Consider the following 22,575-nt stretch of genomic DNA (forward strand, 5'->3'; position numbering starts at 1 on the left):
GAGACTCCGCCCGGCCTGGGCAGGCACATCCCCCGCCGCACCCGCCCAGAGAGCACGCGTTGGACCGCCGCCTCAACCGCTGTCGCCCCCTATGCCGGTGCCGCCGGTGCCTCCTCCGCCGCCTCTCGGCGTCCTGGCTGGACTCTCAGCAGCCACAGCCAACCGCCGCCCCGACCCCGTCCGCTCCGGCCCGCGCGCCCCCGACCCCGCGCACAAGGCCCCGCCCCGCGCGACTCCTCGGCTGCAGACGAGCAGGCGCGCGCACTTACCTCCCACGCCCCCTACCGCCGGCCGAAGCTGGCCAGGCCGCCCGGCCCCGCCCCCGCCCCCGCACGTGACGCCGCCCGAGAGTACCGCATGCGCTTGCGCGGACACGCCCCATTTCATCCGTCCCGGGCGGCCCCGCCCAAACTTTTCTTCCTCACCTTACGGCAGAGCTGGGAACTCTGCCTTAGATTCTCTCTCTACTAAAGGGGAATGTCGCAATGTTGGGGTAGAAAACTCAGGGTTTGCGACCGTAGCTTTCGTTTTCCGGCCAATAGAGAGCCGCCTGAAGGCTGGTTGGGGTGGTGAGGTCCGAGGCAGGTAAGAAGCCTGCTCCCCACTTGGGTTTGCTGGTCGGTGTGTCTGGGCCGGGGACCGCTTTACCGCCCACGCAGATCTAGGGTATCCTTGCCCCCTCCCCAGTTTTGGCGCAGGGTTCTCAGCTCCACCCCGTTAGCCCTCCCCACCCCGTTTCCACACACACGCCCTCCCCCTCATTTCCCCGCCCCGACCTCCGTTTCCTAGCCTTTCTTTCCATTCATTACTCAGTTTTTTCACTGAGTGGTTTCCAGGAGTTAGACTCCAGAAAGTCAGAAGCAAATGAAACAGGCTCAGCTTTCTGAAGCGCTCTGTTATGTCGAGACGATGAGAGAATCCGCAGTGGTAGTAAATTTATAATAGGAAAAAAAAAAAAGAACACAGGATACTCTGAACCTGATTGTATAGAAGGACTTGAGGAAACCCTTTCCAAGGTGACCTTTGGGTCACTCAATTTGTGTTAAAAGGCTAGTGAGCAGAAGCTGGTCAAAGAAATATGAGAGGAGATAGAAGCAGAGGGAATGACGAGTACAACATCATATGCCAGTACTGGCTGGAAGAGTAAAAAGTCATAGAACATAGCTGGTAAAAACCATACAGGTGTAGGCTACCCTTTAAAGAAACATCGTTGTAAAGTGATGAGATGAGGGGCAAGTGTGTGGGCCGCAACAGTGTGTTCTTTTAAGATGGGAAACTCTTAGGCATAAAAGTGTACCATGGAACCGAGAAGTAGACAATTTATGGATGAGAATAGCTAATTTACAGAACCAAGAACACTAGTGGAACTCAATCTTGTATGCACATTAGAGTCACCTGGGAAGCTTTTTAAAAATAAAACCAATGCAGTTGCTCCATCTGAGGCCAATTAAACAAACTCGGGAATCAGTGTTTCATTTTTAAAAACTCCTGAGGTGACTGATGCTGTGGGTTGAGAACCACTAAACTAGAGCAAAGGAAAGGATGGGAAGTAGGGGAAGGCAGAAGGTTGATAGAGTTGACTCTGTAACATTAAGATGGGAGTCATTTGATGAGAGAGAGTTAGAGATGGAATGGGACGCTTGGTCAGAGTGATGATAGTTTTGAATAACTGCTCTGGGAAATGGGAGAAGTCGTCACTCCTGCCTTTCCCTTCAGCACATTTCCATCCTTCAGTCTTAATCAGATCCACCTCAGTTACTGCTCTCTTTCCCCTCCCTTTCCCCTCCATCCAAGATTTATCAGCTGGGGATCCAGCCTTAGAGCTCAAGGGCCTCCTCATTTCTATCCCCAAAAAGATCAGAGCTAGGCGAATTTATGAGATTCAGAGGCTAACTTCACTCCCCTAGAGATTATTACTACACACAGTGCCTTGCCAATTTAGAATCTGTCTTTTATATTCGTTTCATTGATCATTTACGTTAGGTATGAGAAAGATTAAAGATTCAGCCCTATTAGGACCTCGTAGTATTAGGGAAAACAGACCTTTAAAAGAATTCATCTGGCAGGCAGAGAAGGTCTGGGTAAGGCAAAGCCCAGGCCAGTGCATGGCTACTGTCTATTAACTAGGGTTAATTCAAAAACCTATCTGCCACCAGATAAGAGAGAGTCACTATTGTCTGGTATGACTAGAGTTTAGTATGAAAAGTAGGGGTGGGACAGAGATAAAGATGATAAAGTGGGTGTGAACAGTTAATGAGGAGCCTTGAATTCCATGCTAAAGTGTTTAGATTATATACTATAAGCAATTAATAGGTATAAATAACAAAGGTAAAAATAAAATAACCTCTTTTATGTCATGGACCACTTTGGCAGCCTGGCCTGTGGACCTTATCTCAGAATAATGTTTTTAAATGTATAAAGTAAAATACATAGAAATGTAAATGAAATTATTTTTATTGAAAGTTTTAAAAATATTAAAACAAATGTGTGATGTAGTTATATATGTGCTTCCTTACACATTAAATAACATCTGGCAGCAGGTCTAATTATGTAATTTCAAAATAGTGATGAGTATAAATTATATTTTGAGGTAATTGGAACAACTTTAATGTGGTATGAAAATATATTTCTAATGGTGACAAAGACATAGGGACTGTTAATACCACTGAGGATTATTGCCTACACTTAGTGAAGAAAATGCTAAATTTCAGCTAGAGTTTATTGAAAAGATGCAATTTTTTTCCCCAATCCAAGTTCATGGAACCCTTAATTCTAGCCACCTCCTGGCCCATGGATTCTAGATTTATAAAAAGCTTACTGTAATGGTTTTAAGCAAGAGCATGACAGATCAAGTCTGTGTTTCGGAAGGGTACTTGAGCAGTGTTCACTTCTTAACCTCTCAGTTGGAGTGGGAGTGGGGAGCTGGCTCTTCTCTTTTTCCTGTACCTTAGTTGCAGTAACCACTACGACTCCACTGTTGCCTAATAATTTGGGCCTGCAGGAGAATTGAGCTTGTGGCTGTGTATGTGGGAGAAGTACAAGGAAATAAATTGGGAAAGGTTGCGGCTATTTTAATGGAAATAATTTAATGCCATGCTGTAGTTTGTACTTAATTTTGGTAGATGATGGAGAAATGTTTAAAAATTTGGAGAATAATGAAACTAGAGTTCTGTTTGAAAAATAATGTAGCAGTAATGTATAGGTTAGATCATCAAAGGATAGGAATGAAGAGACTAGACCAATAAATAATTAAATTTTTTTTTAAATAAATTTTATCATAAAGCGATCTCCAAAGAGTCTGCTGAGTTCCTTTATTTTCCCAGGGTGACCAATCTAAAGAAAAAGATTGGACTGAATTACATACCTTTCAACAAGGACACGCACACCTGTGTAGAGATCAGTTAGCAGTTTACGTTGTCAAGAGGCTAGCCCATTCTTTTATGTTATAAATTATAATGTTAGAACTTATGATAAGCAATGGCTTTATCACTTATCTACGTTTCTAGATATTGCTAAGGCCTTCCTTGGTTAAATTCCATCTACATCTGTAAGTCCTAAATTTCTGACTGTTTAAGGTCCAGACTCCTCTCCTTGCCAATTCCTTAAACCTCTTGGATGAGTAAAATGCATTAGTAAACAAAAAGGAAGTCCTCAAGGCCCAGGTAACCCATCTCTTTGGAAACTGACCATTGCCAGACTATATAAAACTTACTGCTCAAATCCCAGCTACTCTCCAAATAATGTGCTTTTTTAACCATATTATTCAAAAAATTGAATTTGAGGGCCAAGTATTACTAATCCAAATGAGTAAAGTAACTTAACTTTTCTGAACCAGATTCTCTGAGAGGCTACCTTCTTCAGCATGACTAGCTTATATTCCATCTACCTACTGGAGACCGTTTGGGTAATGATATGGTTCAATACAGATAGAAAGTCAAGTTTATGTAGACTTTGAGTTTCATCTGTCTGTCTCCTTTTTTAGGGAAGGGGGGGACTAGGTCTATCTTAAAGCAGAGAGAATACTTGACACATATGAGAGATTTTAAGCATTTTTATTACTTACAGAAAATCTCTGGAAGTTCCTTTCTCTGGCTTCCAATTAGATGACTACACTTTTGCACATTCATCTGTTATAAAAGCACTAGAACACAGTCATGATACTGAAAAAAATTGTCCTGGTTACAGTTATTATTTTTGAGCATCTATATTGTAGGTTTAAAAATCGTTCTAGGCCTTCCTTCCCTGAGGGCCAAAAAATAAATAAATGCTCTCTCAGAGTAGTGTGATAGGTTAAATTCCTTCAAAACAATAGGGTGTGGATATCTGGCCTTAGCTGGCCGTAATTTTCCCACTACTGTTTGTTGCAGCAACTTGGCACTTTATATTAGCAGCTAAAATATATAGTTGCTGGAAATGTTTAGTCCTACTTAATAATATATAGTTCAGACCTGGTCAGATGACTCACAAGTATTCATATTAATTAACATTTAAAGACAAATTGCTAAGAGAATTCTATGTCATAATTGGGTCCCATCAGACACTGTTTTCCTGTCAGCACAGTACAGTAAAACAGAAATTCATTGTTTCTTCCATTTGTTCATTAAATATTTACTGAGCACCTGCTATACACCAAGCACATTTTTGAAATCCATTAAATAGGAGTTTGTAATAACAATTTACCTCTTAACTATCTATGAAAAAAATAACTTACCAGGCTTTGAAATCTAGAAGACAAAAAATAAAAGATGATGGCTTTTTTATACTCTTTCAGACAAAATGCTTGTGTATAGCTACTGTGGGCTAAACACAGTGATTATTTACGAAACCAGGCAGATTATATAACTTTAGCTTGACCACATCTTATCAGCTAGGATATATTAGCTATATACTAAATAAAATTCTGTCTACTCTTTTGTAAAATATCTTAGACCTCTCATTAAATCTAGTGTCCTCCCCAAACACTATTTACAGCCCTAGTCACTTCAGATTTTGCAATTGTGTTAAGTCATTTCTTAGAAAATTTAAGCAAAACAAAATCATTTTAAGAAAAGGCTGGTGGGGCTTCCCTGGTGGCGCAGTGGTTGAGAGTCCGCCTGCCGATTCAGGGGACACGGGTTCGTGCCCCGGTCCGGGAAGATCCCACATGCCGCGGAGCTGCTGGGCCCGTGAGCCATGGCCGCTGAGCCTGTGCGTCCGGAGCCTGTGCTCCACAGCGGGAGAGTCCACAACAGTGAGAGGCCCGCATACCGCAAAAAAAAAAAAGGCTGGTGTTTACACCAAGTAAAGGAAAAAAATAGTGACACAGTTATAGATGGAACCTTTGAAGTAGAAATGGTAGACTAAGAATAAAGTACTTTTTCTGGTCAATGACCCCTTAGCCATTGATAGCCATGCCTAATAAGTAACAGAACAATAAATGCAGAGCCTCAGTGCTAGAAGAAATTCTAAAAGGTTACTTAGTCTATCTCCCTGGCCCAAGGTAGGGCCAAATGGAATTTATGGCTGTAGAATTACCAGGCATCATCATCATACCAAATGGTTTTTCTGCTTTGAGAGCTGAATTCCTCTATTTGTAAAATATTCATGTTAGAGTAATATTGTTCAAATTTATAAATAATTTATAAAATTGAGAAATCTTCCTATGTTTATAACAATTTTGTGTTTTCACGCACTGAAGATAGCACGGTTGAGTAAAATATAATCTTTGTCTTCAACAGGGATGTAAAATCTTGATGGTAATTTTTAACATGCCACTTTATACAAATCTCTGGATGGTTTAGGCTAGCATTAAAAGGAAACGTTTAATTAGGGGAAATTGAAACCAAAAAATAAGGCTTCAACTTCCTTCCTGAAAATTTTTCTGCTTATGCTGCCATGAAAAGCACATTTGGTCTTGGATGTGATTCTTTTTGTGAAATTGCAAAGGGAATCATTCATTAGAAGTTGGACGTAATCTAATCTTAATGAACATCAGATTATATTTAAATCTTTGTGTTCGAAGTTTTGTAGAAGAGAGATTAGATTTACTGTTTTTTTCCAGAGGACGAAAGTGAGACCTGTGAGTTGAAGAAACAGACATTTTTAGGTCAGTGTAAGAGTGGGAGGTGGTACATTTTTTTTTTTCTTGAATGAAAATAGCTGTACTTACTGGTATGTGCTCATTATAAAAAGAAAGGGGAAAATATTAAGCAGTCAATATCAAAAGAAGAAAAAAGTTTAAAGATATTAAAATTCCATTCTTAAAGAAAACTGTATATAACTTTAGATGGCTATCATTCTTGACTATTTTTGTGTATATTTGTGTACAGATTTTTATATAACCTTTCTTTCCATAACATATTATGAACATATTTCTGTGTCAATAAATTTATTTCTATAACTTCATTTTTTAATGGCTGCAAAGTATTCCATTGAATGGAAATCCTATTATTTAAATTTACCAGTCCTCTTTTAAACTTTCCAATTTTTCTGTTATAAATATTGCTGTGGTAAACATCCCTGTTAAATTTTTGCACATATCCTAATGTTTCCCTTCAGATAAATTTCTGAAAGTGTAATACCTACCTATAGACATTTCTTAAATATTAAAATATAATGGCAAATTATCCTTCAAAAAGCTTGCATTTGTTTACATTTCTGTTAACAATAAGAATGCCCATTTTCCCATAGTTACTCGGCAATGCTGGTTATTATCAGTTTTCTACATGTTTGCTAATTTGACAGGTAAAAAATGAAATGTTACTTCAACTTACATTTCTTTGATTACTAGTAAGGTGTTGAGTATCTTTTCATGTGTTTATTGACCAGTTGTATAAGTGTTTTTAAGCTCTATTTTCTTTTAATATTTTTGTTTCACTTTTTAACATTTAAATTTCACTCCATCTGCAATGTAATTCGATATGAGGTCTGAAGTAGGGATCTAACTTCATTTTTTAATCGAATGATTAACAACTTGTTCCAGTGCCATTTATTAAATTACCCAGTTAGCATATCCCAAACTTCACTGCACAGACAATAAGGTGTTAATAGATAATATACCAAAACAAACACAAAAAGGATTTCATTGGTCAAATGAGTTGGGAAAAAAATCAGACCAAGAAAAGTTAATTTTCTTTATTGCAGAACCTCTCGTAGCCTCTAATATGCTTGTGCAACAAGCAACAATACAGAGTTTTAGGATGCAGCATTTCCCTAACTTACTTAACCATATAATCTTTTTTCTTTCCAGAAATACCTATGAAATCCTATGGAACTATGCTGTCCAAAATAGTAGCCACTACCCACATGTAGCTATTTCAATTTAAGTTTAAATTAATTAAAATAAATAAAATCAGTCCCTCAGTCTCACTAGCCATTTTCAAGTGCTCAATAGCCACATGTGGCTAGTGGCTACTATATTGGACATTGCAGATAAAGAACATTTATTTCCATCATCACGGAAAGTCCTACTGGACAGCACTGCTATAGAACATAGTGTTCATTGAAAATGGAATAATCCATAAATTTCTCCCATTGATTTATAATGTCTTCATCATCATATTTAAAATTTCTAAAATGCATGGATTTGTTTTTGTACTGTTGCATTGATTTATCTGTTTCTGCTCCAGTATTACACAGCTAGTTGTAAGTCAGGCTCCTGCACATTTTTCCCTGAGAGCAGAAATGAAAAATTCCTGCATGGAGTAGGAAGTTAGACTAGAAGGGATTGTAAAGGCCTTTACACTTCTAAGACTCTATAAAGGTAAAAATTTCTCTGCAGAACATGATATATATCATGTGAAGATCCATACTCCATTATTCATTCATTTATTCTTCAATTATTATTTATTGTCTGCCGGACAAGTTTTGTTTTAGGCCCAGGGGGCCAAGGTGGTAAACAAGTTTAGGCAGACAAGGTCCTTTATTCTCTATGCTCATGGAGCTTACATTTTTGGCCTGGGGAGGGGGAGTGTTAATCAAGAAACAAATAAATGAAAAAGAAAACTGTCAGACAGCCACAAGTGCTCTGCAAGGAATTGAAATTAGAGGACAAGAGAGTGACTGGGGGCCTCTTATTTTGACTGATCATGGGAGATCTCTGTGAATAAGTGACATTTAAACTGAAATCTACCCAACACATGGAGCCAACCACTAGAAGGTTCAGGCACAGCTAGTACCCCAGACCTCAGGAGAAAAAAAGCATGGTGTGTTTGAAGAATAAAAAGAAAATTGGAGTGGCTTGAGCTTAGTGGGCAAGGGGAAGAGTGATGGAAATGAGATTGGAGCGGTGGCTGGGGCCATGTGATCATGCAGAGTGTTTGTAAGCAGCTAGGGCAGGGCATTCACCTTTTTTTCTGAGTGTAATAGTGTGCTACCAGAGGGTTTTAAACAGGACAGGTGTGACCTGACAAATTTTTAAACAATTACTCTGACAGCTGTATGAACAATTTACTGGAGGGGTCAATAGTAGAAGTAAGGAGACCTGTTAGGCTATATCAAGATAAGAAATGTTGATGGACTTGACTGTGATGGAAGTAAAGATGAAAACCATTGGACAGGTTCAGAACATTTTGGCTGTAGAATCAATAGGACTTATCAATTGGAGAGGAGGTATGAAGAAAATAGAAAGTTCAGGGATGATGTCTATATTTTCATTATATAATATTAGGTTCAATTTCTAGTCATTATTGTAGGCAAAATTGTCACACAGAAAACACGAGTAAATGTATTTTGACCAAATGAATAAATTTGCTTCAATAATTGTCTTGCTCCTATACACATTTAAGCTGCTAAAGCATAAGGTTTTGCTCATGTCTTTATTAATGTTTAGGGAATCTGGTTCCTAAGAATCCTAAATATTCAAGTAGTATGCATTTTAAGGTTTTTAAGGTTAATATGAAAAATAGTCTCTTCCTTTTGTTAAAATTAAATATTTGGGAAGTGTTCTATACTATGAATTCAGTGTTCACTTCATTTAGCTACAGAAGTTGGAAGATATAATAAACTAAACCCTGTAACCACAAGGATAGAAAATCGCCTTTCTCAGGTGCAAAAGTTCTCTGGAAATTTCTTATTTTAAAAATCTATGCTGATTTTGCATTTTATGCTACATTGTGTCCATGTTTATGTTAATTAAGATGTTGTAAGTTACTGATTTAAACGTTTTAAGTATTTAAGATATAAAAATATCAATATTTAAGATTAAATTGCTTAGCTCTTTTCCCCAAAAATTAGTGAAATTGAAGCTCTAGGAAGATGCACTGGGATTATTAGCCTATGTTTGATTTTCGGTGTGTGGGTGTGTTTGTTTGCTTTTGTCTGTCAATACCTGCTGGCACATAGCCATGTATCTAGTTAGAGGAGCACAGACCACATCTGTGAGCGTTTGCAGTTTGATACAATTTAAAACAAAAACTGAAGGGAGTGAGGAGGGGAAAGGGGAACTGCATTTCAAAACTACTAACTGTTATAATCTTCACTTAAAATGAGTAAATAGCTGCACTTTGCCCTTTGTAGTGTTTAAAAACATAACTGAATGAGGCTGTTCCTTTTTTTTTTTCTTTTTTAAGGAACGCTTTCTGAATAATTAGGGGGAAAAAATGAATAAAAGTCACAGTTCTGGGATAGTGTTTTCTTTGGGGCTTTACAGTAAAACTTATCTGGCTCACTACTGTGGTTTTAACCACAACAGGCATATTTTCCCAGAAGTTATGAGAATTGATACATACCTTATGAAATGCTTGTTAATTAAAAACTTCATGTATATTTTTGATCTTATGAATATTTATGCATCTCTAATGTAGGCAATTCTTATATGCACTGTAATTAGTATTTTTAAGTATTTGCTCATCAAAAATTCCAACTGAATCAGCAGTAACACCTCTAGTTAAAGGTTAATCTACTTGGAAACTGCCTTTAAGATATTTTAACAAATAGCTCCAATGCTTTATTAGATCTCTAAAAGCTCTTAAAATTAATTCAGCCTAGACATTTACAGTAGGTTACATTATAGTGGTCTAAAACAGGGATTGGCAAAGTTTTTCTCTAAGAGGGCAAACAGTAAATATATTAGACTTTGCAGGCTACTCAGCTCTTATAGCTCAAAAGCAGCCATAAAGAATATATAAGGAAATGAGCATGACTTTGTTCCAGTAAGACTTTAAATAGGAAGGGAAGATGTTTATTTTATTGTATTGTATTTAACATCTTTATTGGAGTATAATTGTTTTACAATGGTGTGTTAGTTTCTGCTGTATAACAAAGTGAATCAGCTATACATATACATACATCTCCATATCTCCTCCCTCTTGCGGTCTCCCTCCCACCCTCCCTATCCCACCCCTCTAGGTGGACACAAAGCACTGAGCTGATCTCCCTGTACTATGCGGCCACTTCCCACAAGGGAAGATTTTTAAATTTGCAAAGATTAGAGCTTAGAATTGTACAACCCTAGAGCTAGAGGAGTCTTTTAGAAATCATAGAATCACTTGGAAACATCTTAAAAATACAGGTGCCCAGACCCTCCCCCCAGAGATAGATCATGTGTGTTCTTTAAAATCTCCACAGATGATTCAAACATGCATCCCTGGCTAGAACCGCTGTTTATCTAGTCCAAACCTCACTTTACAGATGATGAAGCTGAGACCCAGAAGTTTAAAATGTCTTCTCCAGAGTCAAACAACTGGTTGATTGCAGATATGAACTGAATCCCAAGTCTACTGACTCCCAGCCTAGTGTTTTTTCTAGTGAACCTGCAGCTTCTTGCCTTACTTATATCAGCAGGAAATCAGAATGGTTCCTATTGAATTATAAACTTTCCCTTTAAATTAATTTTTATTTTTATTTAATTTCCCTGTTTTTATAACAAACAGAAATATTCAAGTAGTATGCATTTTAAGGATTTTAAGATTAATATGAAAAATAGTCTCTTCCTTTTGTTAAAATTAAATATTTGGGAAGTGTTCTATACTATGAATTCAGTGTTCACTTCATTTAGCTACAGAAGTTGGAAGATATAATAAACTAAACACTGTAACCACAAGGTTTGTGTATGCTGACAACACATTAACAGCACGCTTCACTCAGGTTGAGAGACTGCTTTTCTCTGGAGTTAGCATTCACTCTGCTTACGCCAAAGGTAAAGTACAAGAGTGCAGAGTCATGCCCTGGCTAGATCTATCCTTGGTGACTTTGTGGCTTTATATAAAGAGACAAACAGATGCTTTATTTTCAAGAAATCTTTAAGATCCATTATTACCACCGCAAATATATAGAGAACAGGGCAGGAAACAATTTTTTTTTTTGAGAGCTTGCTATATACCAGACAATGTGCTGAGTCTTTTCACTTGTGTTTTTAATTCACAAAGCAACGCTTGAGAGACAGGTTTTATTATTACCTCCTTTTACAGATGAAGAAAATGAGGCTAGGAAAGAGAATGAATAACTTGTCCAGAGTCACACAGATAGCAAGTGGCAAAGTCAGATCCTGAACTCAAAGCCTCCTGGCTCCAAAATATAAAACTATACTATATATTTTTTTAACATCTTTATTGGAGTATAATTGCTTTACAGTGTTGTACTTGTCCAGAGTCACACAGATAGCAAGTGGCAAAGTCAGATCCTGAACTCAAAGCCTCCTGGCTCCAAAATATAAAACTATACTATATATTTTTTTAACATCTTTATTGGAGTATAATTGCTTTACAGTGTTGTGTTAGTTTCTGCTGTATAACAAATTGAATCAGCTGTATGCATACGTATATCGCCATATCCCCTCCCTCTTGTGTCTCCCTCCCACCCTCCCTATCCGACCCATCTAGGTGGTTGCAGAGCACCGAGCTGATCTCCCTGTGTCATGCAGCTGCTTCCCACTAGCTATCGGTTTTATATTTGGTAGTGTATATATGTCAGTGCTACTCTCTCACTTCGTCCCAGCTTACCCTTCCCCCTCCCTGTGTCCTCAAGCCCATTCTCTACCTCTGCGTCTTTATTCCTGTCCTGCCCCTAGGTTCATCAGAACCATGTGTTTTTTTTTAGATTCCATACATATGTGTTAGCATACGGTATTTGTTTTTCTCTTTCTGACTTCACTCTGTATGACAGGCTCTAGGTCCATCCACCTCACTGCAAATAACTCAATTTTGTTTCTTTTTATGGCTGAGTAATATTCCATTGTATATATGTAACACATCTTTATCCATTCATCTGTTGATGGACACTTAGGTTGCTTCCATGTCCTGGCTATTGTAACTAGTGCTGCAATGAACATTGTGGTACATGACTCTTTTTGAATTATGGTTTTCTTAGGGTATATGCCCAGTAGTGGGATTGCTGGGTCGTATGGTAGTTCTATTTTTAGTTTTTTAAGGAACCTCCATACTGTTCTCCATAGTGGCTGTATCAATTTACATTCCCACCAACAGTGCAAGAGGGTTCCCTTTTCTCCACACCCTCTCCAGCATTTATTGTTTCTAGATATTTTGATGATGGCCATTCTGACTGGTGTGAGGTGATACCTCTTTGTAGTTATAACTTGCATTTCTCTGATGATTAGTGATGTTGAGCATCTTTTCATTTGTTCGTTGGCAATCTGTATATCTTCTTTGGAGAAATGTCTATTTAGGTCTTCTGCCCATTTTTGGATTGGGTTGTTTGTTTTTTTGATATTGAGCTGCATAGGCTGCCTGTATATTTTGGAGATTAATGCTTTGTCAGTTGCTTCATTTGCAAATATTTTCTCCCATTCTGAGGGTTGTCTTTTTGTTTTGTTTATGGTTTCCTTTGCTGTGCAAAAGCTTTTAAGTTTCATAAGGCCCCATTTGTTTATTTTTGTTTTTATTTCCATTTCTCTAGGAGGTGGGTCAAAAAGGATCTTGCTGTGATTTATGTCATAGAGTGTTCTGCCTATGTTTTCCTCTAAGAGTTTGATAGTGTCTGGCCTTACATTTTGGTCTTTAATCAACCCATTTTGAGTTTATTTTTGTGTATGGTGTTAGGGAGTGTTCTAATTTCATTCAAACAGATGGGGAGATATACTATGTTCTTGGATTGGAAGAATCAACATTGTGAAAATGACTATACTGTATTTTGTAGGATTTTACAAATAGAACTATGAGGAGGTCGTTGTCTCCCCAATATTCCTTACCATCCACCAGGACCAGATACATAGGTCTCTTACTTCTGAAGGAATTTACTACTAATCAACAGAGAAAAAACAGACAAGACACAAAACCAAAGCAAAAATGGGGATGTTACAGACAAAACAAAAATCTTAAAATGCCTTATTTCCCTTTTTTCCTAATCTGTATTTTCTGACTCCCTTTTTAAAAAGGTTCATTCATCTGACAAACATTTATTGTACCTCAGGTATGCTAAGCACAGTGCTCACTATATAGAAAGGATATAACCCTAGGATGGTTCCAAATGGCTCCTGGGTCTTGTGCTAGGTCCCCTTCCATCTCCTTTTCCCTTACTCCATTAATGATGGGATCACTGTTCTTCCAGTCACTCTAACGAAAGCTTCCAGACCCTTTCTTAATTCTTCTCTCTTATCTACCCTCCTCTGATCCCTTATTGATACTCTGTCTATAATATCTTTTCCTCCTTGCCTCTCTCCTACTACCGTTTCGCCTGGTTTAGGTCATGTCCTCCTACCTTTACTTTCAATGAAAATCTAGTTGATCTCTACCTCCAATTTCTCTCCCTACCAGTTAATCCTGTATACTATGCCTGAATCATTAATCTTCCTAAAGCACTGACAAAGCCATTAATGGCTCCACATTTTCTCCAGTATAAGTTCTACACTTTACACTTGGAAATCAGTCTATCAACACTTAGCTTCTGATAATCCTCCTCCAGCCTTCACCTACATCCCTACTCCCACTTCATTCCAGACAAACTGGACTACACACTTAAAGGCACTTTCCTTGCCTCTCTGCCTTCTTAATGCCCTTCTACACGTGCAACTCTACCTGCCTTTCAAGAGCCCACTTTTATGCCACTTTCTACTTGAAGTCTTTGCTGATCCGAGCTCTCCATCCATTTCCCTCTTTTGAATTCCCATTCATTTTATTTGTGGCTTATGGGCTTCTTCTTTGAGTGTAAACTACCTTACACTTCTTTGTATCTCCCATGACACCTAATATTAGGTACTCAATAGGTGTTTATTGACTAAAAGAGATGTGTATATTCATTATGTATTCATTATATAGCATAATAGGCTTAAGCTCAGTGAGGGTAGGAACTATGACTGTCTTATCCCCATTCTGATTTTCTAGCCCCTAGCACATAGGAAACACTCAATAAACATTTGTTCAGTGTGAATCACTACAGTTACCAGTTGTCAGGATATAAATTTCCTGATGACCCAGTAGATATCTGGAAATACTACTTTTATATTTTTTTTAAGTATTAGTTACTTACGTTTCTTCATTAAATACTGACAAATACCCGTTGGTAAAGGTCATGTATTAATATTTTCACTTTACAGAAAAGGAAACTGTTTCTTAAAGAAATGAAGTAGTTTGTTTATGATCATATAGCCAATGAGTTAACATAATGGAGTCTAAATTTCAAGTCTTCCGATATGAAGTTTAGCATCCATTTTCTTGGCCAAGGTGGTTTGCCCAAAGGCCAGTCTGGTTCCATCTGCTTTAGAATTATTGAGGTTAGGGCTTCCCTGGTGGCGCAGTGGTTAAGAGTCCGCCTGCCGATGCATGGGACACGGGTTCGTGCCCTGGTCTGGGAAGATCCCACATGCCACAGAGCAGCTGGGCCCGTGAGCCATGGCCGCTGAGCCTGCGCGCCCGGAGCCTGTGCTCCACAACGGGAGAGGCCACAACAGTGAAAGGCCTTGAGTACCGCAAAAAAAAAAAAAAAAAAAAAAGAATTGTTGAGGTTAAGCTATTGCAATCATGCTGTATGGAATAGAATTAAGTCCTGATTGACCCAATGTCTGTATGTTGGATGTTTTCAAAATCAAACAAACAAAACACAAAAACTGTTTTCTGAAGAAAATCTTGGCCCTGCCTGTAGACACTCCCTCCAAGGTGAGATGCCTGTCTGTTCAGGCACTCTTCTTGTGGGCTTCTACCCCTAGTTGGGTTTGCTGTTAAGGCGTGGGTCTGATTTCAGCGGGCTGCATAGAGAGCAGGTCTCCAGGTATTTGCCAGGCAGTACAGTCTGGCCCTTACCACTCCTCATAGTCATTGAAGGCATGAGGGGGAGAGTCAGGGAGCCTTGCTCGATGCACATGCAGTCATTCCCTTTTCATACTCATATATTCTTAAATCCAGTCACAGCAGCAGCCAGCTGAGCACCTAGCCTCCCACAGCTGCTTTTACTAGATTGCTGTTTGCTCATTGGCCATCAGGCTGGATATTAAGGATCATTGTAAGAAACAGTCCTCTGAAACGGTTTCATCTTTTATAAGGGTGTTATGGGACATTCATTATAATACACCATGTCTTTTATGAAAATTTCTTGAGAGAAATCTGTCTGACCTTAATGCAAAGAATGCTTTTACCTCTCCGAGCAATTGCTTTGTTTTTACCTTACGGACATTGTGAATGTTTAACTTAACACTCTCTGGTTAGCTGCCAAAAGGCAAGAGCCAAATTTGTGGCCCACCCATAACAAGTGTACTCTATGCCTCGTTAACTTCGTTCCTGGCTCCAGTTTATGTCTGTGCTCAAGTTATTCTTCTTAAGAAAATCTTAATTCATGCCATCTTATTTTATACAGATTGATATACACACTCATCAACAGCCTTGTATTCTGAAATAGTTCATATTATGATACACTGTATGCACAAAAAAACCGTCTTTGGTGCTTCCTAGCTACCTCATTACTTGAGGTTTTTTCTTCGGGGTATATTTATTTTTCTGTATGGGTTTTTGTAGGGTTTTGATTACATGAAAATGGTAAAATTTTATTGTTTTAATAGTGTAACCAAGTGGTAAAATAACTGGTCTAATGGCCAGAGTTGATTAAATTGATGTCACTATTCTAGCCCAGTCTTTCATAGCAGTGTTATTTTCTTACAATATGCTTTGCTTTGTACTCACAATCTGCATGTGACAGTTTATTGCTTTATGATTTTTAGAAATATTGTTATGCTGCCAAGTGAGTGCATAGCAGTGACCTCTGTTAGGTTCAAATATTATATTACCACACTTATCACATTTCTTGTCTCTGTTAGCACCTTACCTCAGGTGATCATGAGCATATTAATTTACTATATGACTTGTCTTGCTCCCACTCTAAGTTAGTCATGCCTTTGTTTGAACGAGGTAATATGAATGGATATTTGTTTCCAAGCCTCATTTCCTTTGATTAGTTTGGAGCTCTATCCAGATTGTCCAATCATCTTACTAATATCATCCAATTAATAACAAATACTATTTGTATAACATTTTATACTTTTTTAATACCTTCGAGTAAAATTATTTGGCCTTTTCTACAACTTTCTGGGGCCTTTTTACAGATGACCAAAAACAAGGACAAAATCAAAATCAATTAAATGACTTAATCAGGATGATACTAGCAAATCAGTGGTAGAACTAGGGCTAGACCCAGGTCTCATGATTCCTGTGCCACACTACCTTTCAGTGCCCGAAGAATTTCTGTAGTCTCTGTCTTACCCCTTGAGGTTAAAGATGGGAAAGACTGTCACTCATGTTCATAACTGGGCAGAATCAGGAATGAATTTCATTTGTATTACTCATGATTTTCTGTTCTTGAAATTACAGTTCCTTTTAATACTCTAATCACTGTCACTTTCCATTATGGAATGAGGAAGCAATATTTTATCTTATCTCTTGAAAATTAATTTTGAAATGGAAGCTATTTCCCTTAGTAATTAGTAACATTTAAATTGGACTCTGAAAATTCATCTTTTTTAAAATTAATTAATTTATTCTTGGCTGAGTTGGGTCTTCGTTGCTGCACGCAGGCTTTCTTAGTTGTGGCAAGCAGGGGCCAGTCTTCGTTGCGGTGTGCGGGCCTCCCATTGCGGAGCACAGGCTCCGGACGTGCAGGCTCAGCAGTTGTGGCACACGGGCCCAGTTGCTCCGCGGCGTGTGGGACCTTCCTGGACTGGGGCTCGAACCCATGTCCCCTGCATTGGCAGGTGGATTCTTAACCACTGCACCACCAGGGAAGCCCTGAAAATTCATCTTTAATATAAAAACAATTTACCATTCTTATCATACATATTCATTAAAGGGCCAAATATATGGTTAATGCTATAGAGTTTGGTAAAACATTAGTTATAATTTTAACCAATCTCTGCATTTAAAGAGGAGATTTTAAATCCATGGTTACTATTTCAGATGCAGAATTTCCAAAGTTTTCATTCTAACTAATTGTTAACATAAAGCACATAAGCTAGAGGGTTTTTTTTTTGAGTGTTTACTCTTAGCCAGACATTGTTGCTAAACACTTTACAGTTATATTTAATCCTTACCCAAAACCTTGTAAGAGTAGTTGATATTTCTGATCCCCATTTTACAGCCAAGTATCATATTCAACAGTAAATATTGTCTTCTGCCTCTCCTTCAGCTTCTGGAATTTCTGAGCAGCCCTGGTCAGTACAAGATGGACCCAGTAGTCTTGAGTTACATGGACAGTCTACTGCGGCAATCAGATGTCTCACTATTGGATCCTCCAAGCTGGCTCAATGACCATATTATTGGGTTTGCCTTTGAGTACTTTGCCAACAGTCAGTTTCATGACTGTTCTGACCATGTCTGCTTCATCAGCCCTGAAGTCACCCAGTTCATCAAGTGCACTGGCAACCCAGCAGAGATCGCCATGTTCCTTGAACCCTTGGACCTCCCTCACAAGAGAGTTGTATTTTTAGCCATCAATGATAATTCCAACCAGGCAGCTGGGGGAACCCATTGGAGTTTGTTGGTTTATCTCCAAGATAAAAATAGCTTTTTTCATTATGATTCTCATAGTAGGAGCAACTCAGTCCATGCAAAGCAGGTAGCAGAGAAACTAGAGGCTTTCTTAGGCAGAAAAGGAGACAAATTGGCCTTTGTGGAAGAGAAAGCCCCTGCTCAACAAAACAGCTATGACTGTGGGATGTACGTGATATGTAACACTGAGGCCTTGTGTCAGAACTACTTCAGGCAACAGCCAGAATCACTATTGCAGCTACTCACTCCTACGTACATCACAAAGAAGAGAGGAGAATGGAAAGATCTCATTGCCACACTTGCTAAAAATTAGCTGTTGAAATATATTTGTGACTTTTGAAGTCTCGCCTCTCCCCATGTATTTGGATGGCTACAACCTCAGTGCCTGAAGGAAGATGCCTGGTAGAGGAAAGGTTAGAATTCTTACTTTTTCCTGAGAGAATGTTATCCTCTGTATTATCCTAATGGAAAGTTTCACTTTAACCCTAACTTGAGAGCAATATGTTCTGTGAAAATGTCTTGAAAATATGCACCAAAACCTTAAAACCAAGCTATCTTAACACTTATTAATTCCCTTTTGGTCTCCCTTATCCACATTGGCTCATTCCAAATGAAAAGCAGTGATCGGTAAAACAAATTTAAGACTATGTGAAGTCTAGAATGCAAGAAGAAAATTATAGCAGAACCAAAAACTTATTGCACAGCCCACATATTTTTTTTTGTCAAAAGTGATTTGACATAACATGACCTATAACTAAATAAACAATTTAAAAGCCGTATGCCAACTCACTGTGCTATTCTGTTGATTTTTAGTTAGTGCCTAGTGACATGTAAAAGGATTGTTTTATTTTTTTTGAATTTTATTTTTTTATACAGCAGGTTCTTATTAATCATCAATTTTATACACATCAGTGTATACATTTCAATCCCAATCACCCAATTCATCACCAGCCCCCGCCCCCCCGCCGCTTTCCCCCCTTGGTGTCCATACATTTGTTCTCTACATCTGTGTCTCAGTTTCCGACCTGCAAACCGGTTCATCTGTACCATTTTTCTAGGTTCCACATATATGCGTTAATATACAATATTTGTTTTTCTCTTTCTGACTTATTTCACTCTGTATGACAGTCTCTAGGTCCATCTACATCTCAACAAATAACCCAATTTCGTTCCTTTTTATGGCTGAGTAATATTCCATTGTATATATGTAACACATCTTCTTTATCCATTCGTCTGTCGATGGGCATTTAGGTTGCTTCCATGACCTGGCTATTGTAAATAGTGTTGCAATGAACATTGGGGTGCATGTGTCTTTTTGAATTATGGTTTTCTCTGGGTATATGCCCAGTAGTGGGATTGCTGGATTATATGGTAATTCTATTTTTAGCTTTTTCAGGAACCTCCATACTGTTCTCTATAGTGGCTGTATCAATTTACATTTCCACCAACAGTGCAAGAGGGTTCCCTTTCCTCCACACCCTGTCCAGCATTTGTTGTTTGTAGATTTTCTGATGATGCCCATTATAACTGGTGTGAAGTGATACCACATTGTAGTTTTAATTTGCATTTCTCTAATAATTAGTGATGTTGAGCAGCTTTTCATGTGCTTCTTGGCCATCTGTATGTCTTCTTTGGAGAAATGTCTAGGCCTTCTGCCCATTTTTGGATTGGGTTGTTTGTTTTTTTAATATTGAGCTGCATGAGCTGTTTATATAGTTTGGAGATTAATCCTTTGTCCATTGATTCATTTGCAAATATTTTCTCCCATTCTGAGGGTTGTCTTTTCGTCTTATTTATGGTTTCCTTTCCTGTGCAAAAGCTTTGAAGTTTCATTAGGTCCCATTTGTTTATTTTTGTTTTTATTTCCATTACTCTAGGAGGTGGATCAAAAAAGATCTTGCTGTGATTTATGTCAAAGAGGGTTCTTCCTATGTTTTCTTCTAAGAGTTTTATAGTGTCTGGTCTTACATTTAGATCTCTAATCCATTTTGAGTTTATTTTTGTGTATGGTGTTAGGGAGTGCTCTAATTTCATCTTATACATGTAGCTGTCCAGCTTTCCCAGCACCACTGATTAAAGAGACTATCTTTTCTCCATCGTGTATCCTTGCCTCCTTTGTCATACATTAGTTGACCATAGGTGTGTGCATTTATCTCTGAGCTTTCTATCTTGCTTATTGATCTATATTTCTGTTTTTGTGCCAGTACCATATTGTCTTGATTACTGTAACTTTGTAGTATAGTCTGAAGTCAGGGAGTCTGATTCCTCCAGCTCCGCTTTTTTCCCTCAAGCCTGCTTTGGCTATTCGGGGTCTTCTGTTTCTCCATACAAATTTTAAGACTTTTTGTTCTAGTTCTGTAAAAAATGCCATTGGTAATTTGATAGGGATTTCATTGAATCTGTAGATTGCTTTGGGTATTATAGTCATTTTCACAGTGTTGATCCTTCCAATCCAAAAACATGGTATATCTCTCTTATCTGTTGGTATCATCTTTAATTTCTTTCATCAGTGTCTTATAGTTTTCTGCATATAGGTCTTTTGTCTCCCTAGGTAGGTTTATTCCTAGGTATTTTATTCTTTTTGTTACAGTGGTAAATGGGAGTGTTTCCTTAATTTCTCTTTCAGATTTTTCATCATTAGTGTATTGGAATGCAGGAGGTTTCTATGCATTAATTTTGTATCCTGCAACTTTACCAAATTCATTGATTAGCTGTAGTAGTTTTCTGGTGGCATCTTTACGATTCTGTATGTGTAGTATCATATCACCTGCAAACAGTGACAGTTTTACTTCTTCTTTTCCAATTTGTATTCTTTTATTTCTTTTTCTTCTCTAATTGCCATGGCTATGACTTCCAAAACTGTGTTGAATAATAGTGGTGAGAGTGGACATCCTTGTCTTGTTCCTGATCTTAGAGGAAATGCTTTCAGTTTTTCACCATTGAGAATGATGTTTGCTGTGGGTTTGTCATATATGGCCTTTATTATGTTGAGGTAGGCTCCCTCTGTGCCCACTTTCTGGAGAGTTTTTATCATAAATGGGTGTTGAATTTTGTCAAAAGCTTTTTCTGCATCTACTGAGATGATCATATGGTTTTCATTCTTCAGTTTGTTAATATGGTGTATCACATTGATTGATTTGTATATATTGAATAATCCTTGCATCCCTGGGATGAATCCCACTTGATCATGGTGTATGATCCTTTTAATGTGTTGTTGGATTCTGTTTGCTAGTATTTTGTTGAGGATTTTTGCATCTCTATTCATCAGTGATATTGGTCTGTAATTTTCTTTTTTTGTAGTATCTTTGTCTGGTTTTGGTATCAGGGTGATGGTGGCCTCATAGAGTGAGTGTGGGGAGTGTTTCTTCCTCTGCAACTTTTTGGAAGACTTTGAGAAGGATGGGTGTTAGCTCTTCTCTAAATGTTAGATAGAATTCACATGTGAAGCCATCTGGTCCTGGACTTTTCTTTGTTGGAAGATTTTTAATCACAGTTTCAATTTCATTACTTGTGATTGGTCTGTTCATATTTTCTATTTCTTCCTAGTTCAGTCTTGGAAGGTTATACCTTTCTAATAAGTTGTCCATTTCTTCCAGGTTGTCCATTTTATTGGCATAGAGTGGCTTGTAGTAGTCTCTTAGGATGCTTTGTATTTCTGTGGTGTCTGTTGTAACTTCTCCTTTTTCATTTCTAATTTTATTGATTTGAGTCCTCTCCCTCTTTTCCTTGATGAGTCTGGCTAATGGTTTATCAATTTTGTTTATCTTCTCAAAGAACCAGCTTTTAGTTTTATTGATCTTTGCTATTGTTTTCTTTGTTTCTATTTCATTTCTTTCTTCTCTGATCTTTATGATTTCTTTCCTTCTGCTAACTTTGGGTTTTGTTTGTTCTTCTTTCCTTTAGGTGTAAGGTTAGGTTCTTTATTTGAGATTTTTCTTGTTTCTTCAGGTACGCTTGTATAGCTATAAATTTCCCTCTTAGAACTGCTTTTGCTGCATCCCATAGGTTTTGGATTGCCGTGTTTTCATTGTCATTTGTCTCTAGGTATTTTTTGATTTCCTCTTTGATTTCTTCAGTGATGTCTCAGTTATTTAGTAACGTATTGTTCAGCTTCCATGAGTTTGTGTTTTTTACCTTTTTTTTTCCTGTAATTCATTTCTAATCTCATAGCATTGTGGTCAGAAAAGATGCTTGATATGATTTCAGTTTTCTTAAATTTACTGAGGATTGATTTGTGATTTGTGACCCAAGATGTGATCTATCCTGGAGAATGTTCCATGCGCACTTGAGAAGAAAGTGTAATCTGCTGTTTTCGGATTGAATGTCCTATAAATATCAATTAAATCTATCTGGTCTATTGTGTCATTTAAAGCTTCTGTTTCCTTATTTATTTTCACTTTGGATGATCTGTCCATTGGTGTAAGTGAGGTGTTAAAGTCCCCCACTATTATTGTGTTACTGTCGATTTCCTCTTTTAGAGCTGTTAGCAGTTGCCTTATGTATTGAGCTGCTCCTATGTTGGGTGCATATATATTTATAATTGTTATATCTTCTTCTTGGATTGATCCCTTGATCATTATGAAGTGTCTTTCCTTGTCTCTTGTAACATTCTTTATTTTAAAGTCTTATTTGATATGAGTATTGCTACTCCAGCTTTCTTTTGAGTTCCACTTGC

At 38.0% G+C, this 22,575-nt stretch overlaps 1 protein-coding gene across 1 annotated transcript; it reads left to right on the forward strand.

Annotated features, from left to right (window-relative positions):
- Positions 1 to 575: 575 nt before the first annotated feature.
- SENP8 (SUMO peptidase family member, NEDD8 specific) lies at positions 576 to 18,773 on the forward strand. The gene is made up of 2 exons (XM_082843380.1): positions 576 to 585; positions 17,539 to 18,773. The coding sequence occupies exon 2, from the start codon at positions 17,575 to 17,577 to the stop codon at positions 18,211 to 18,213; it is 639 nt and encodes a 212-aa protein (XP_082699506.1). The 5' UTR covers positions 576 to 585; positions 17,539 to 17,574; the 3' UTR covers positions 18,214 to 18,773.
- The last annotated feature ends 3,802 nt before the right edge of the window (positions 18,774 to 22,575 follow it).

This window comes from Leucopleurus acutus (assembly GCF_964270905.1).
Source record: "Leucopleurus acutus genome assembly, chromosome: 1".
NCBI lineage: Eukaryota > Metazoa > Chordata > Mammalia > Artiodactyla > Delphinidae > Leucopleurus > Leucopleurus acutus.

Coding starts and splice junctions, on each gene's coding strand:
- SENP8 (XM_082843380.1), top strand. CDS start 17,575: ATGGACCCAGTAGTCTTGAGTTACATGGACAGTCTACTGCGGCAATCA.